Genomic DNA, 15,906 nt, shown 5'->3' with positions numbered 1-15,906 from the left:
TATATCATTCACTCACTAGACGGTATGCTCCAGAATCGTTGTAGAAAGTACATGACAGTCAATCGCACTGTCCTTTTTAATCCTACCAGTATTTTTAGCGTGTTTTATTGGAAACACGAAACTCGATCACGTTTTCTTCCCAGTTTATATTCGAGCAAAATTGTCTATTTCTCATTAACACTATTATTAGCACTACTACTATTGTCAGACGAATCTCGATTCAGTGTGGCCATTTGACGTGATGTCGCTGTATAGAAGGCTTCCTTCAGGGCTTGCTGGGGGAGGCACATAGCCTTCTACACCGATTCCAACGTTATAGTTGTTATACTGATACAATGCTGCGTCGGAATCTTCGCATGCATCTGTTGAGCAGGGGGTGTTTGGTCTTTGACCACGTGACGACGTTGTTGCAAAGCGACTTCTGCCTCGATTGCGTCCCCGCCGGGCGGGCATCGCTCCGCCAAGAAACGATGCATCTGAGCCAACATAACCCCCAAACTGGCTTGACGAACACGTCGACGATGGGACAGAGCGCCGAGCTGTCGCTTTGTGATAGAACGATGACTCGTATGATTGGACTGTAGCCGGAGATGGTGGTGGGTCGTAACGGTACATAGACGTCTTCTGGTCCGACGAAGTGGCTGACGAAGCAATTGAAGGCCCGGTCATGATAGTGTGACCGGTTACTGATGGCAGGCTAAGACCTGGTGGGTGAACATGATAATGAAGCGGCATATCTTGTGGGGTTTTCGTGTCCCTCTTACCGCACAGGGTTAACACAATGAGAATGACCACCACAGCGATTATGCCTATGAAAATAATTGGCCAGTGGAGCCCTGCCGGATCACCTAAAAGTCAAATAGACCTTTTAGAAAATAGACGAATCTCAAAATAAAAACAGTGTATATATATGTATATATATACTTGTTTCTTATGGAATGCGAGTAACTAAAAAAAACAATAATGGACAATTATAAGAAATCCATTATACTTGTATGTACTTCAAGATATGCGTACTCTTGTTATTTGACAGTCATAAAAAAGCACTGTAAAGAAATGTTAATGTTATTTGCTTATTTATTTAAGCAGTCATATAAGAAATCAAGTTTTTGCCCGCATCAAACAGTCGAACAAATATGCCTCTTTTAAAAATTTAATGAAGTGCGCATCTAGTTTGTAGTTTAAAACAATATTAGCTATTGCCTATTATAGAAGCAGTGAGCTGGATGCAGTGGTACGCATTCTTAGATATCATTGAACCTCTCCCAAATACATCTTAATTAGTTGACACCTATTTCCAACTATCGCCAAACGTCACGGAATAGTATCTTACTTATAGGTTGTTAAATGTATACTTACTTGTAGAAGTTAGAATTTCATTGGGCTGGCTAAGCAAGTAGCCGGCTTTACAGGTATTGTTACAGCAAGAGAATTCATCCGATCCATCCAAACAGTCCTGAGATCCATCGCAAATCTTCGAAGCGTCTATGCAGTTCTGAGAGCCACTATGACACTGAAAGTGTCGTGTCCCACAGCATGAGAGCTCGTCGGTCCGATCGGCGCAATCGTCAATATCTGTAATATTAACGTAGAGCATATGGCTATAAACGCACTCATGATGAGGAGAAGGGTGATGATGATAATTGACGTTTTAAATATTCTTTCTTACTTGTCTGCTTTACGGCATATTTGATTATTATTATCAATACATTAGCAAGTAGAGTGCAATGAGAATATCACGTACGCACCATCGCACATTTTATCTGGTCGAATACAGACGTGACGACCGGTCGCCTTCTGACATCGGAAGCCGCCCGGGCAGCATGATCCGGAATTCTCAAGACTACCCTGACCCGTACCACCTCCATCAGTTTTACAATCTTGCGGTTCGCAATCGATTTCATCCGAACCGTCCGGACAATCCCGGTGTCCATCGCAGACCCGTTTTGAGGGTATGCACTTGTCAGCTATAATTGAAAAGCAACGCAAACCATTCATACTATGCTCTCTGTAAACTCCATCCAAGAATCCTCACTAAGTTAACTTAAAGCCTATGTACGTATGCGTTCAAACGCAATTTAATGAGGGGTCCATCAAATTTAGTTGTGGTTTACCTAATAAGTAAACCTAAGATGTACGGCGTTATTACGTGAATCGTATGTTTTAGAAATGGCCTTATATTCAATTCGTAAGAAACCATACGCGGTAGAAAATGATTTTGTATATTTATTTTATCCACTATATATTGTAGGAATTTAAGAACATTTATGGTGAAAAATTTTCTTTGTATACGCATAAATACAAACCTGCGGAAGAACATTTAAAATGATCAACTTCGGTACAGCAATCTAGCTCATCGCTTTCATCGAGGCAGTCCTTCTTGATATCGCAGCGATCCTCCAATGGGATGCACCGTTTTCCACCACTATGACAAGTCCATTCGTGAGAGCCACACTGAGCTACATCGCACGAACCTTCGGCGTACTGCGTCGGGCAGGTACAGGCAAATTTGACGTCGCTTTCGCCATGCGCTAGACATACATGTGAACAAGGACATTCATGCGGCTTTGACTGCGGTAGGTCTAATGGCGGTGTGTAGACATCTGTCAGATGCGACCGTCGAGTTATGAAATCAGGCTGCTTTTGGCCGGACTTCTTGTCATAAATCGAAATTTCTTGACCGGCACGAGACATCACAATAAGTTTAGTATCGTAAATAGAAAGCGCGTATGCATCCACTTTAGTAACCACAGTGTTATGGAACGTGCCATCCAATGCCATGCTATAAATGGTTTTGGTCTCCGGATTCGACCAAAATACAAGGTTATCGATTGTATCCACAACGAGATCCGATGGCATCTGTTTATCTCCTTCAAAGATCTTCTTCAAACTGGTCCCGTCGAATGAGCAGCTCATGACAGAGACACCGTTGTTGTTTTGGTTGACGAAAACCAGCAGCGATTTTTGCGGGTGTACTGCAGGCAGTCGGGGTTTCTCGAGAGCTACAATTACGCCGACTTGCTTGAAGTTTCCCTGCGGCATTAGCCTTGCTATATTAATTGTGTTCCGATAACTGCACACCCAAAATAATTGGCCAGTTAGGGGGTCCATCGCAAAGCTCTCTAAATGTGAACCATTGTTTGTCGGCTTGAAGGCCGATCCAGAATTTCCGCCATCATCTCTTGAACGAAAGATCTCTTCTCTCCTGCTGTCAAGCCAGAAAATGTAGCCCGAGTAGATGTCAAAATGGAGAGAGCGAACATTTCGCGCTTCAATTGGTAGTACGATATCCGGGCTATCCTCGTCAAGTAAAATCCGACTAATTGAGTTTTTCTGCGCGAATAGGAGGACACTTTGGGGGAGAACGCATGATCCGACATTTGGTTCGGAGTCGCTGAGGAAATAATGAGTGGGACATGAACAATAGTATGGTTTATCCTTTGAAGGTGCAGCTAGGCACAAGGACCCACAGTTACCGTTCGACATTGCGCAATGATTCCAACCGAGTTGCGACGGCCGATGCATAATCTTTAGGTCGGCGATGGTCTTGCCTTCATGCTCTGACCATACTTTGACAGCCAAGTCTGGACGGCCAACAGGTGCAGATACAACATCGGTACTGCCATCTGTAAGGAGGACAGTCCCACCATGTACGGCCAAACGATTAGCCCTAAACTTAGCGCTCCAGAGAACCGCTCGTCTCGATTTGCCACTGAGTTCGGCACTTTCGATGCTCTCGCCATCGCTCCAATAGATTTTTTTATCAACGGGGTCGAGGCTAAGCGATCTTGCCACTGACTTTGTATCAACCAGCTTGGTCCTTTTGGAACCATCGAGACGACACCGATCAATACGAGGGTGCTCTCCAAAACTATCTACCCAGTACAGCTGTTTACCTAACGGATCTACAACTAATGCTGCAGGCTTCATATCCTTCCACAACAAGACCTGTTGAATCAAAGACCAACAAAGGGAGGCGACAAGAAGATTTAAGTTGCTTAGAGAAACATAGTTACAATGTATCGGTAATAACTTAAAAAGCAATGCTCCTAAAAGACATGGGGACCATAGAATATTCAAGTCTAATGCCTTCCTAGAGAGTTACATTATCCAAGAAAAAGAAGCTGTCAGAAAAAATATTTTGAGTTCAAACGAAATTCGAACGGTGTCTGTTTTTGTTGCTAACCCATTTTTTTGCCAAATCTAAAACCATTTTTTTCAACTCTCGGTCATGTCTTATCCAGCTGTAAGTCGACTTCGACTTTTCCACCTCCGGAGATACGAAAATAAAAATCAGACAGTCTTTAACATACCTTGCGATAAGCTCCATTGAGTCTGCTCATTTCTAATCTGTTCGAATCGTTGTCCGTCCAGTAAAGGTTTCCAGTTAACCAATCAACGGCCAAACCAACCACATTTTCAAGCCCGTTTTTAACCACAGCTTCAACTCGGCTGGGCCGCTCGAGGTATGTCCGACAAATGCTCTGCTCAATTGAGTCTACGAAGAACACGCTACCTTCAGCCCAGTAATAGTCGATCGGTCCCACAGCTTGAACTAAACAGAAGAAGGATAATTATCAATCCATGGTAAGAATTAATTAAACAGAGTGATACAGTCCTGGCAGACAGAGTTAAGAATGGCAAAACAGAGATTTATAAACCGTAAAATTTACGAAAGTGTTGATACTAGAAGGCATGCTGTGCCGACAAGGGTATGTTTCAAAAGTGACATGGCTAGTGCAAAAAACATAAATGTAACAAAGTTAAAGCCAAGTTAAATCAGACCATTAATGGGTCAATTAATTTAGATGTAAAGGAGCTTTTTTATTTAAAGGATATCGCCAATTCTCATTGAAACCCGAAATTACCCTGACTAATTGTGTCCGAAGTCGCTGTGCGAAGACTGCTGTTGGACATTAGCTGTGCTTGAGTTAGTCTACCATCACGCGATGCTACCAACAAAATGGGTCGATCCACAACACAGCTTTTTCCGTCCTCAGTCGACGTCATGTTGTCTGGACACGCACACACCTTACCTGCAGGCGTGTTCAAGCACAAATGTGAACAGCCCCCTCCGCCGTGGCAAGGATTGCCCTCAGAATCATCAGCTTCAGCGTTCTTCTCATCGACTTCACTTCGGATTCCTCCCGCCCAAAGCATCATCATATCTTGGATATTGGACAATACCACTTCGCGTTTGCCCTCAGCGATGTCAAACCGCTCAAGGACACCAAGCTGCCACTCGCTCCAGTAGAGGCTGCCTTGGTGCAGCGTTAGTCCAAACATGTGCGGCACATCTTTTTGTAGAATCCTCCTCGCAGATCCGTTCATATTAGCTTCTTCCACACGATGATATTTGGCATCGCCCCAATACATCTTTTCGTGTACGCAATCAAGTGTTAACCCATTCGGCCATGCAACTTCAGTGTCTATTAAAGTCTCACGTTGGTTGCCGTCAACGTAACTTCGTTCGACCCTGCCTATACCCCAATCGGTCCAGTAAATTTTTCCGCCACCAGAATCCACAGCAATGGCCCGAGGCTTTATTAGTCCTTCGGAGATTATTGTCCTCCGATATTTTCCATTGAGTAGAGCGACTTGAATGCGGCGTGCTTCCGAATCCACGAAGTATATATTCCTCGCTACGGAATCTAATGCGATTCCATCCGGTACGAAGAGGTCTTTATTAATAATACTCTGCTGTTGAGTTCCGTCAAGCTTTGCACGGTTAATACTTTTCGTTATGTCATCGGCCCAATACAAGAAACCTTCCTTCCGATCGAACTCTACTGAGACGGCATGCTTCACTCCACGAAGCGGTAACGACTTAAAATGAAATGACATAAACTTAGTTAATTTAAACGATCTATACGATTTATGTGTGAGTGACTGAGCCAACTCCAATAAGTCAAATTCACGATTCGAGCAAATTTAAACCAAACCACCAAGGATCGCATTTATTTTCAAAAACTGCTAGGATAGGCAACGATAAAAGTACCCTTCTACCTAAATAAGTGGTTGATATATAAACGTAGCTCTAGTATGATTAGGCTCACCGGTTATTTCGCACGTTTAGATAATGATCCCCATAAATAAACAGCGAATATCTATAAGTAAACTGCTCGACAAGGTCCCATTTATGCATGTAAGTAACGTTAAAATTAATTATTAATGTTTATTGTCCAAAAAATAAGATATTAATGAAAGACAATCAAATTATATGTCAAGTTGGAATATACCTACCACTCGGGTATGATCTGAGGTGTCGAGTGAAATGCCTTGGATTTCCACCTTACGTGCAATAAATAACATATTTCCCGCGCCGTTCTCACAGTTCCTCTTATCGTTACGAAGGCGAACGCCCGTAGGACATGCACAAGTGCGTTTCGTTGAAGATCGCGATGTTAAAAGGCAGAGATGTGAACAACCTCCTGATTGTAAATATACCAGTACAAAAGAAAATGAAGCCATATGGTAATGTATTGTGAAGTAAAGCAATTAGTGAATATATTTAATGCATATACAGCGCTGGCTGGTATGCGTATGTATACATAAGAACCAAGTTTAGCAGTAACATTTGGCTCGATCTGCTTAAAAAATGCACAAATCCAAGATACAGTTATCAGTAACAAAAATCTGTATACGTTAATTCTACAAGTGTATACGTTAATTAGGAAATAGACTTAATAAAGGAAAATAATGCGCCTATAATTGGAAAAGAAGTAAATGGACACTAATTCTTTACCGTTATTTTCTCTACATGGCGAAGTTCCGTTTATAGGTTGTTGGCTAGATGCGTAAAATTTTATATCCAGCACAGACAAATGCAGATCTGGCCATGCTTTTCGTATTTTGCTTTGACCTGTATAGAAGACAACAAAAAATGCTTTTAAATACATAGCATAAATAATTATAGCGGACAAAAATTAGAACAAGGATTCCACTAAACTTAATGAAATATCACTCTTTGGTAAAGAAGAGCACCTGTTAAATCCATAATGTTACCTGTTAGCTCAAAGTATAATATTTGTTGAAGCCGATCTAGCTTTACATAGATTCCCAGTAGCAACAACTTTGGAAACAATTTTTCTTATCTTTAACGTCTAGTCATCATTATAAAAAAAAATATGTAGATATCAGCGCAATTTTATAAACCTGTTAGGCACCCACAGAACAAAACGCCCATAAGACTCACTTCAATAACAAACACTGCACGTACAAATCTATTTGTATGTGCTCCGTGGAATAAGATAGCTGAAGAAATTTGATGTTCAGAATATTATTATTAGGTCTTAAAACGAAAATTTCTGCTTGGAAAAAACCCAAGTTGTTATGGAATATAGGACTATAAAAATAGAGTGACTTCTATTTGTTTTACAGTTGAAGAATACTTGAAAATACTAGGTGAACAGGTGTAATGAACCCTTAATTAGGCGTTGAAAGCGACATTTTTGAAACTATTTCATCAAACATTTTATAGGATTCTATTGACAGGATATATTACTTCGTACGCACCTGTCTTGAGCGTAGTATATATTGAGTTATTTTGCCAATCTGTCCAGTAAACGTTTGGTCCCATGACTACAATTGCATAGGGATGCCCATCATATTTTTGTACAACTCGTCGATCACCACCGTCAAAGTTCATGGAGTAGACTTGAGACACTTTCGCGTCGCTATAAAACACGCGAGATTCTTCAAGGTCGACGGTGATTCCATTGGGCCAACCGAGATCATTTGTGCGCACAATTATTTTCCTGTCGCTTGAATATCCATCCATTGAAGCTCGTTCGATCTTGGCTTTTTCACCCCAGTCGGTCCAAAAAACAAAACCGTGACTAGGCACCACCGCGATGGAACGTGGTAGCTCGATGTCTGTCCTGTGAAATGAACGTTGAATCTCAAAATGTTAACCTCCTAGTAGAGAGAAGCGACAACGTATTTACTTTATTAACAACCATCTTCTTATCACTTGAATTTGATGTATAAGCAATAATCCAAAATATTATATTGTAATAGGCAAACAATACGAATGATATATCGATTTAGAAGAACTAAGTAGCAAGCTAAAAACTCAAGCATCCCACACGTGGACTCGTTTTTCCTTCATCATTTATTTATTTTAAATTTAAAACGTTCTCTTTTTTGTGAGATAGAGATTATTTGGCTGATAATTATAGGTATATGTTAAAAAAAATTAGCTATAAATAGATGGTTTCATACCAGTAAAGAACCTTTCGATGTTTTCCGTCAAGTTCGGCCACTTCGATGCGGCGCAGCTTCGAGTCTGTCCAGTAAATTTTTAACGTGACCCAGTCACAAGCCAATCCGTCGACCTGACAACAGGAAAAATGAAAATAGTGCGTTTAATCTGATACAATTTAAAACCCTTTAATGCTATGTTTCGTATCAACACCAAATAAATCCTTTTGGGTATTGTCGACGAACATCGTAAACAGCGTGACCATTTATAGATCTCATCGAAGAATAAAATAGCGAAGCGTTGTTAGCTTTAGTCCAGGAAAAATTTAACTAATTGCATAGATATCGTGGCGCTAATAATCTTTTGTACTGTGCTACCGTGAACATCATGCTCTTTATGATTGCTATGCAATGGTGTAATTTGTTTGATCTATATCAGGCCTATAATATAAAAAGGTAATATCGTGTTAACAGTAAAAGCCATCGATGGAACGTTTGGATGCCAAAGGATGCTTCCTTTATATAACCCACAAATAACAAAGGACGCTGCAGTGAAACAACAAAATACATTTAAAGTCATTTCAAGAACCTTTCATCCAAAACTCTTGAGTTTATATCACATAATTGAAAAGCATGTATATATGTTTATAACAATGCGTCGCTAAATAACTTCTAATAATAATATAATAAAATAATGAGTGATAAATCCTGATGAGGTTATTTGCTAGTTTTTTTTTTATCTAAGTCGCTCGCATGAAAAATGGAAAATGTTCCGTTTCCAATTTTAATCTACTAGCAATGCTCAGTATATCAATTGTAGTCAGGCGTATAATTATGCCTTATATACGCGGGCTAACTTACAAATATCACACGGCCTGACTCATGGTATTATAGTGTCGTTTAAATCAAGCCAAGCCGCGGTGCCCTGTCAGGTACTGTGCGGGAGGCGTGCTGTTATTTACAGTAGCCCCTTGAAAAAACAGCGGAAAAAGTCGAACTCAAAAATAAATAGAAGAAAATATGAAAAAAGGTATCAATGTAGAGAATATTCACCCTAACTTCATACGTAATTCGATTAATTATTTTACCTGTCCGAAATTGTTGATGACAACTTGATGAGCATTCGGCTGAGTAGGGGTGAATGCCCCAAGGACCGAAGAACTGCTTATTGCCGCAGGCATCGGAGCTCGCATGATCCTGTGGTGCTCTACATCTGTCCAAAACAGCGTACCTGAAAACACGAATTCAGGCTTCGTACTAAGGTTGGCCATTTTTGTTTTCAAAATAGCTTACTGGCCATAATTAAGCATATGAAAAATGTACAGTAATATAAACCCTATTTTATGGACCAAGAATAGACTATTAAGCATGACTTGGAATCCATAAACATACGGTATTCTGGTAGATGTAACAAAATCAAATAAAAATTAAGCAATTGTCTGAACAGTAAGTAGAAGCTTGTGATAATAACATCGCATGTGATTTCCGAAATCGTTTTCCCGCATACCATCAAAGTTTCGTCAAGCTGAATTTAACGTTATTATGGAAAGCGCAGATGTTATCCATCCATTTTATCCATTTTAATATGATACTTAAGGGTAAATTTACATGATATGGGTGACCTGGCTAATAGTCCACTGCTAATCATTCCAGTTGCTCGAAGATAACTGCTGGGAAGGTCAATATCATCACTTGTACGAAACACATCTACATACTATTATTTGTTCCTGTACCAGACGTTTGTTTCCTTACAGGTATTCCAGTGAGGTCGTCGAATACCTTCCTCTTCCGAATCCTTAACCCGAGGTAAAGGTAACGACAATTATCAGAAAAATCTCAAGTCAACGGCGTGTTAATATCAGCTCGAAGATTTTCATCTGAACCCATATACATACGTTAGACTCGCTCTACTACTGCTATCCAAATCACTGGTACAATGAGACTTCGAAAAAATTATGCATACTCAAAATATTTGCGATAAAAATATTAGCTAATATAAAAGCTGCTATGGTTAGGTCGCACCGAACAGATACGCTGTATTGGCGAAATTCCGAGAACGTGAAGATGAACTTAAGGGAGATTATTGCCGCTTTTTTCAGCAAGTCAGTGCAAATTGCGTGTTACAAATATTGTACACATTGTTATTTCTATCGCGACAATCAGTCACTTCATCCTTCGGTTTGACATTGCCAGTTGAGTCTCTTCGGGATGAGAATATAAATAAATAACGAACTTCTATTGCATTCGATGACCTCGATTCGATGATCTGATCCAAACAAACAATTCGAATCATTCAGGTTAGCCTTTCGAGTATTCGACTGCGTCAAAAAATTTACTACATGATCCACCTGTGGCAACACAAAATCCTCTTTCTATAATAGGTCGGTAATAACCGTTTTGAAAGACCTGCCAATCAATACTGCAATATCGGATAATATGTACTATATATTATATAATAATAATAATAATAGAAAAATAGCTCAGGTATTCTCAACTTCACGTGCATTTCCGCGCGCGTGAATTCAATTCCATTCACGCCCTTAGTACAATTCGCATAAATGAAATATTAATTAAAGTATATATAACAAAAGTACAAATATTATAATTAACCAACAACGCATCTATTCTCGCGCCTTCTAGTTCGTATAGTAACTTCGATAACTTGGAATGCCATGATGATTTTTAACAAATATTTAGTTGGAAATCGGTATATATTTGATGATTTAAAAACGTATTGCACAGGATGAGTAAAAAAATCTAATCTAATTTTGTGGTTTACGTCAGTTTACTAATCGACGTTGACTAAATGTGTGTTTCATAAATTTCTAGTTCATTCATGATTTAAAGATGAACAGCTGGACAGTTTTGCAACAATAGTCCACGTCGATATAATCGAGTGGAAAATGTACATAGGGAGAAACAACTGTTATTGCAAATCTACACGGCCAAAAGATCGTCGGAGTACCACAGATAGGAGCTATGGACAGTACTTCGTACATGTAAGAACTTTGAGGATCTTCTAGAAGGTAACACTAATCCAGCAAAGAAAACTAATTCGAAGAGAAAGCAGTCAAGGGCGCCAGTATTATTCCGAAAAACTCTAATCTTTTCTGATATTTTGAAACAAATCACTTTTGTGGCAACTTCCAGATATCAAACGCTTAAGTTTTCTGAAACCTATGCAAGATAGTTGTTTCATTTCTAGCTGTCTCAATATTTGTCCACTAACGGTTTCCCTTAGATTTTACGTTTCATTGCGAAAAAATCTCGCGCCTTTGTAGGGATTGAGTGTCAAATTCTATGGTTTCCTCAGTAAAAGAAAGCGCCGTTAGATGCAGTTACTACTGGCTGGTGACGTCTTCATATTAAGCCGTATTTCCATGTCCAGTTTCCTCTAGCATTCTCCTTTCCTTCGAGTTGATACCGGTGCGTTCTCACCCGAGACGCTCCTAACCCTTCTTAACTGCTTAGAGCTATCATCTTTTTCAAACTACGATTTCTTAGGAGAGCACTCACAAGAAGTGGAGTTGTTGCGCTATACATCGTAAGCCTGCTGTAGTATACAATAGCAAAGCCTCTCGCTGAGCCGATTGGTTTATAACGATTTGGATTCCCACTATCTCAACAGAAACCACTGCATTTACTTTGCCCGGGTTTCCTAAGGATCCGCGGAAAAGCCCGCCATTGCATTCGAACTCCATACAAAACCGAGGTGACTCATTACAAGAGTGATAGATAAAAAGCTAAACTCTTAATAAACGCTATCATTATAGTTCAGCAGAAAGCCATAGACTTAAAACTCAGTAGCACATATAAATGTTCGCAAAATCGCATCATAGACTTACTTGCCTTATATTATTTTTAAAGCCATTTCTATGGCACTCGTTATGTTAAGACAAGTTAGGTTTTAACTTATCTTAACATAACGAGTGCCATAGAAATAGCTTTCATAGCAACATTCATTTGAAGGTTAGGTTTTAACTTTCAAATGAATGTTGCTTGTACCTATTATACAAGCAGTTGTAACGTACGAAACAAGTAACAAACAAACATTTATTTAATTAGATAATTCGAAATCCAAATCTATACTCCATATTCAATTTATAAATACTTGAAATAGTTGATTATTTTCTATGCAAATCAAACTGTATTAATCGAAATCAGTTTTTACGCTAACAACTCCTTTGTTGGTGATAAACATGAGGAAACATTGGCAACAGATTAGTCATAAATATCTGACTGAGTCACAATAATCGTGTAAAGTGGAAAACTTCTACAAAATCCATACAAGCTCACTATTGAAGGAGTGAGGATATTCTTTTTCTGACAACATTTCACTGTAGTAAATCTAACTGACCAGTAATATCGCCGATATCACAGTAACTGATTCTATTTACCAGAATAATATATTTATTCTTCGATTTAGACTTTGAGTTTAATGTTCATGCTGTCTCACCTCAAGCTCCGTTGGTTGACTTGCACGATTCGGAAGAAGCGCAGCAAGCGCTAATAGTGAGCAGAATCATCTATTGGCTCTTATTTGCAAGCACACAAGGTATATATCTTTTCTAAAACTACTGCCAACTATTGAATACGCTTCATGCACATCAATGTAAGTAAGTAATGATATTTTTTTGCCGAACTCAATTTGGCTTGACCATTGAATCGCGCCGCATATACTACACTGTAGTACTGGATTGAGTTGTAGTCTAGCATACCTGCTGAGTAGACAAACGACAGGGCGACAGCTTCGTTGGTTTTGTCCACAACCACCTTCGAAATGTTTCGTTCTACTTCGAGAGCTCGAATATCCTTTCGGTTAGCTATTAGCATAAGTCGTACTTCATTGTTAAAGTTGCCATTATTCCCAGTGCTTACACTACTACCCCCTGCTCCAACTGCTTCCACCAAAATAATCCATAAGGATAAAGCTAACACTGCCAGCAGGGACATGCAAACAAATGGTCCATGACAAGCTCCCCCGGTCTCGACCCGTCGTATCCACATGATCGGTGCCGGAGAAGATTCACTACGCACAAGACTTCGCTCGTATCAACCTTGTTCCTTCTGACATTTGTCCCCACTCACGCGACTGAGCCACGCAAGGCAACATCGAACAAAATTCATTCGCAAGGTATTTTTTTCTTCAGGTTTTCCGATTGCAGGCCACTGCTGTTTCACCGCTGCTGGGTATTACCAAAATCGACATTCTTCATAGCGTCTTCAGCAACGCCGAGTGTTCCACCCTGTGTTCCCTTGCTTACACCTCGCGTAACTACTATGCGCACCATCTTCCATCCATTCGACACTGGCGATAACGTTACTTTATTATTATTGTTGTCATAATATAGTTACACACTGTATTTGATCCACTGGGGCTTAGGATGTCGAACGAAACAACACAGAAACGCTTGGTGCTCGCTGCGGAGGATCTGCTATGCGGCGCTGCTACTGCTCGCACCCATCGCTTTACGACGAGCCTGTAGCAGCAGCAGCAACAACAACATGCACACGCTGCAGATCGGCTACACACACATACATACGCACAGATACGCAAAACCAGCAGCGACGACAACGCGACAAACGCAGACAAGCCACCTAGCGAACCACTTTCGAAGCAGACAGCCATCGGCCTCGTACCGCTAGTGCATGGAAAGCCCCCTATCCACTTACTTAGATAGCGAGTTAGTTAACCTGCTTGCCTACCTGCCCGCCGCCTAGCGGCTCGCTGCACAGCCATTCTTAACAGCCAACACCAGCATCGCCAGCTAGAGCACCAGGAAAGACACCAGCCTCCTCTTCCTCCTCCTCATCCTCCTCCTTGTCCTCCTCCGCCATCACCGTGACCGCTGGCAGCAGCAGCAGTGACGGCGACGGTGGCGGCGCTAGCGGCAACAGCCGGGACTGGTCTGCGGGCGTTGCCGCCTTCTTGTTTCTTGATTTTCTTTTCGGGCTTTTAGTCTTGAGAGAAGCCTACGAGAGTTTGCTGATGCGATCGACGCTCGTTTTCGGTCAGTTAAAGTGATCGTACTCAAGTCTCCACACGATCACAACTTGCCAACAGCGGTACTCGCTCCTTCGCTGCTAGGGCTGCGCTCATGGCGAGCCTGGCGGGTCATGATGATTTTCTCGTCAGCGGTTGTTTGTGTGCGCGCGTACGTTTGCTTTCTGTGCGCCGTTGATTTTTATCGCTCTCACTTACTCTCCCTCCTTTTCTGTCTCTCTAACCAGAAGTCCTCGATAACAGCAGCAGACGTCTAAACTAGACGATAACTAAATGTGAATAGTATCAGCTTATTCAAGCAAGCTGAACACGGATCAAGAAAAAAACAAATGCATCGTTGAGCAGAAGAGACAGACTCTGACAGAATAAACACGAACAGCGATTTAAGTCAACTGAGGGAAGGGTATCAAGGGTAAACAAACGTATGGAACGAGAATGGAGGAGTGCGAGTCCTGGCTTCAGACGCAGCTGTCCTAATTCATAGCTAATGTGTATTCTGTCAAAACAGAATATTTGATATAAGGTCCGTAAGGACCCTGACAAAAACATCGAAGTCGCAGAATCGACTTCGATGTTCGAAAACTAGCAGAATCTAGTTTTACTATTTGATGAACCAATGTTATTGCCGGGTCTTGTAGGAGATTTTCCCGCTAATGCTAAAACTTCTAAGGCGCTAAGGCGTGCGCAATAGGATTGATAGCCGTTGAAAATAGGGTTTAACTAAAGCGAAGACGGATTACAGTGCAGGCATAACGTGCAGCGATTCTGGTCTGACGTTTTTGTTCTATGAAAGAATCTAAATTAAATTAAAATAGACTTCGTAAAAACTGAGTGAGTTTCAAACCTTCGGAATTGGCAGGTCCGTGTATCTATTATGCTGTCACAGTAAAAAAAAACGTCGTTTAAGGCATTGGAATCGGCTCATCTATTCAGAATTTATATTGTAATAAAACTAAGCTGACAAAGTCGAAGTTGAGTGCAAGAGGTTCTTGAAGCCGAGGATAGATATGAACGTGAAGGAGCTAAGAAGACCGAAATTGGTTTCAGAAATCAAAATTCGCATATCGGAAAACGCTATAATCCGATCATAAATTGCATAATATCAATACTGAGTGCGATATTGAGCAAACATATGATGCGTACGAAGTACAAAAAGTGTTTTGTGAAATGGTCATTAAGACGTGGTTATGCGAAGCAAGCCTTTCGTTTCGGATGTAACCCCCAGGTTTTCGCTGACTTCTCCATTGTCAGAGAGAACATATATAACTATACGCTAATCTCTACCGCATCCTCTTACCTAGCCCAAATTCCAATATCAAGCTATAAACATTTGAACAATAGTATCTCACTTTAGTGGACTTCAATTTAGGAGACAATCCCTTCTTCTTTGTAGATGGTCTCCGAAGGGGGTTTTTGTTTCGTTTTTTCAGCTCTCAGATAGTCCATTGCGAGTTCTATTATAGCTAGTAGATCAAGATTATGCACGTTGACTAAACACCGAGGCAAGTTCTTTTGCGATTTTCTAGGTAAAATTTATAAAACCAGCCTTGTATTATATAATATATCGATCGTTCTGGCCAACTTAGCTTTTTTTTTCACTAAAGCGCAGCTAATTACATGAATTATGATCGTTTCTGAGATCCTATGCAAATATTTACTGAAGTATTCTGACACAATGACAAGCAATGTGAATCTACAAT

The 15,906-nt window shown here is 40.5% G+C and overlaps 1 protein-coding gene across 1 annotated transcript; it reads right to left on the bottom strand.

The window, feature by feature from the left end:
* Positions 1–6: 6 nt before the first annotated feature.
* On the bottom strand, positions 7–13,936 carry LOC111269169 (low-density lipoprotein receptor-related protein 5). Its single transcript, XM_022848577.2, has 12 exons — positions 12,921–13,936; positions 9,291–9,433; positions 8,224–8,336; positions 7,516–7,880; positions 6,746–6,862; positions 6,244–6,431; positions 4,869–5,826; positions 4,314–4,555; positions 2,307–3,948; positions 1,749–1,967; positions 1,360–1,575; positions 7–848 (listed from the first exon to the last, which is right to left on the bottom strand). Exons 1-12 carry the CDS (start codon positions 13,207–13,209, stop codon positions 205–207), a joined length of 5,136 nt encoding a protein of 1,711 aa, XP_022704312.1. The 5' UTR covers positions 13,210–13,936; the 3' UTR covers positions 7–204.
* Positions 13,937–15,906: the final 1,970 nt, after the last annotated feature.

Source organism: Varroa jacobsoni, unplaced genomic scaffold (genome assembly GCF_002532875.2).
Source record: "Varroa jacobsoni isolate VJ856 unplaced genomic scaffold, vjacob_1.0 scaffold_1358, whole genome shotgun sequence".
Lineage (NCBI taxonomy): Eukaryota > Metazoa > Arthropoda > Arachnida > Mesostigmata > Varroidae > Varroa > Varroa jacobsoni.
Note: the sequence above shows the minus strand (reverse complement) of the source record. Positions and strands in the feature narration are given on the sequence as shown.

What these genes read in the sequence shown, in the direction of transcription:
- LOC111269169 (XM_022848577.2), bottom strand. Translation starts at nt 13,209, where the DNA reads ATGTGGATACGACGGGTCGAGACCGGGGGAGCTTGTCATGGACCATTT. An exon ending in ATATACTACGCTCAAGACAG is followed by an intron (nt 6,863 to 7,515) that starts GTGCGTACGAAG and finishes TCTTCTATACAG; the next exon opens with GTCAAAGCAAAATACGAAAA. An exon ending in CCTCAGATCATACCCGAGTG is followed by an intron (nt 5,827 to 6,243) that starts GTAGGTATATTC and finishes TTTCATTTTAAG; the next exon opens with TCGTTACCGCTTCGTGGAGT.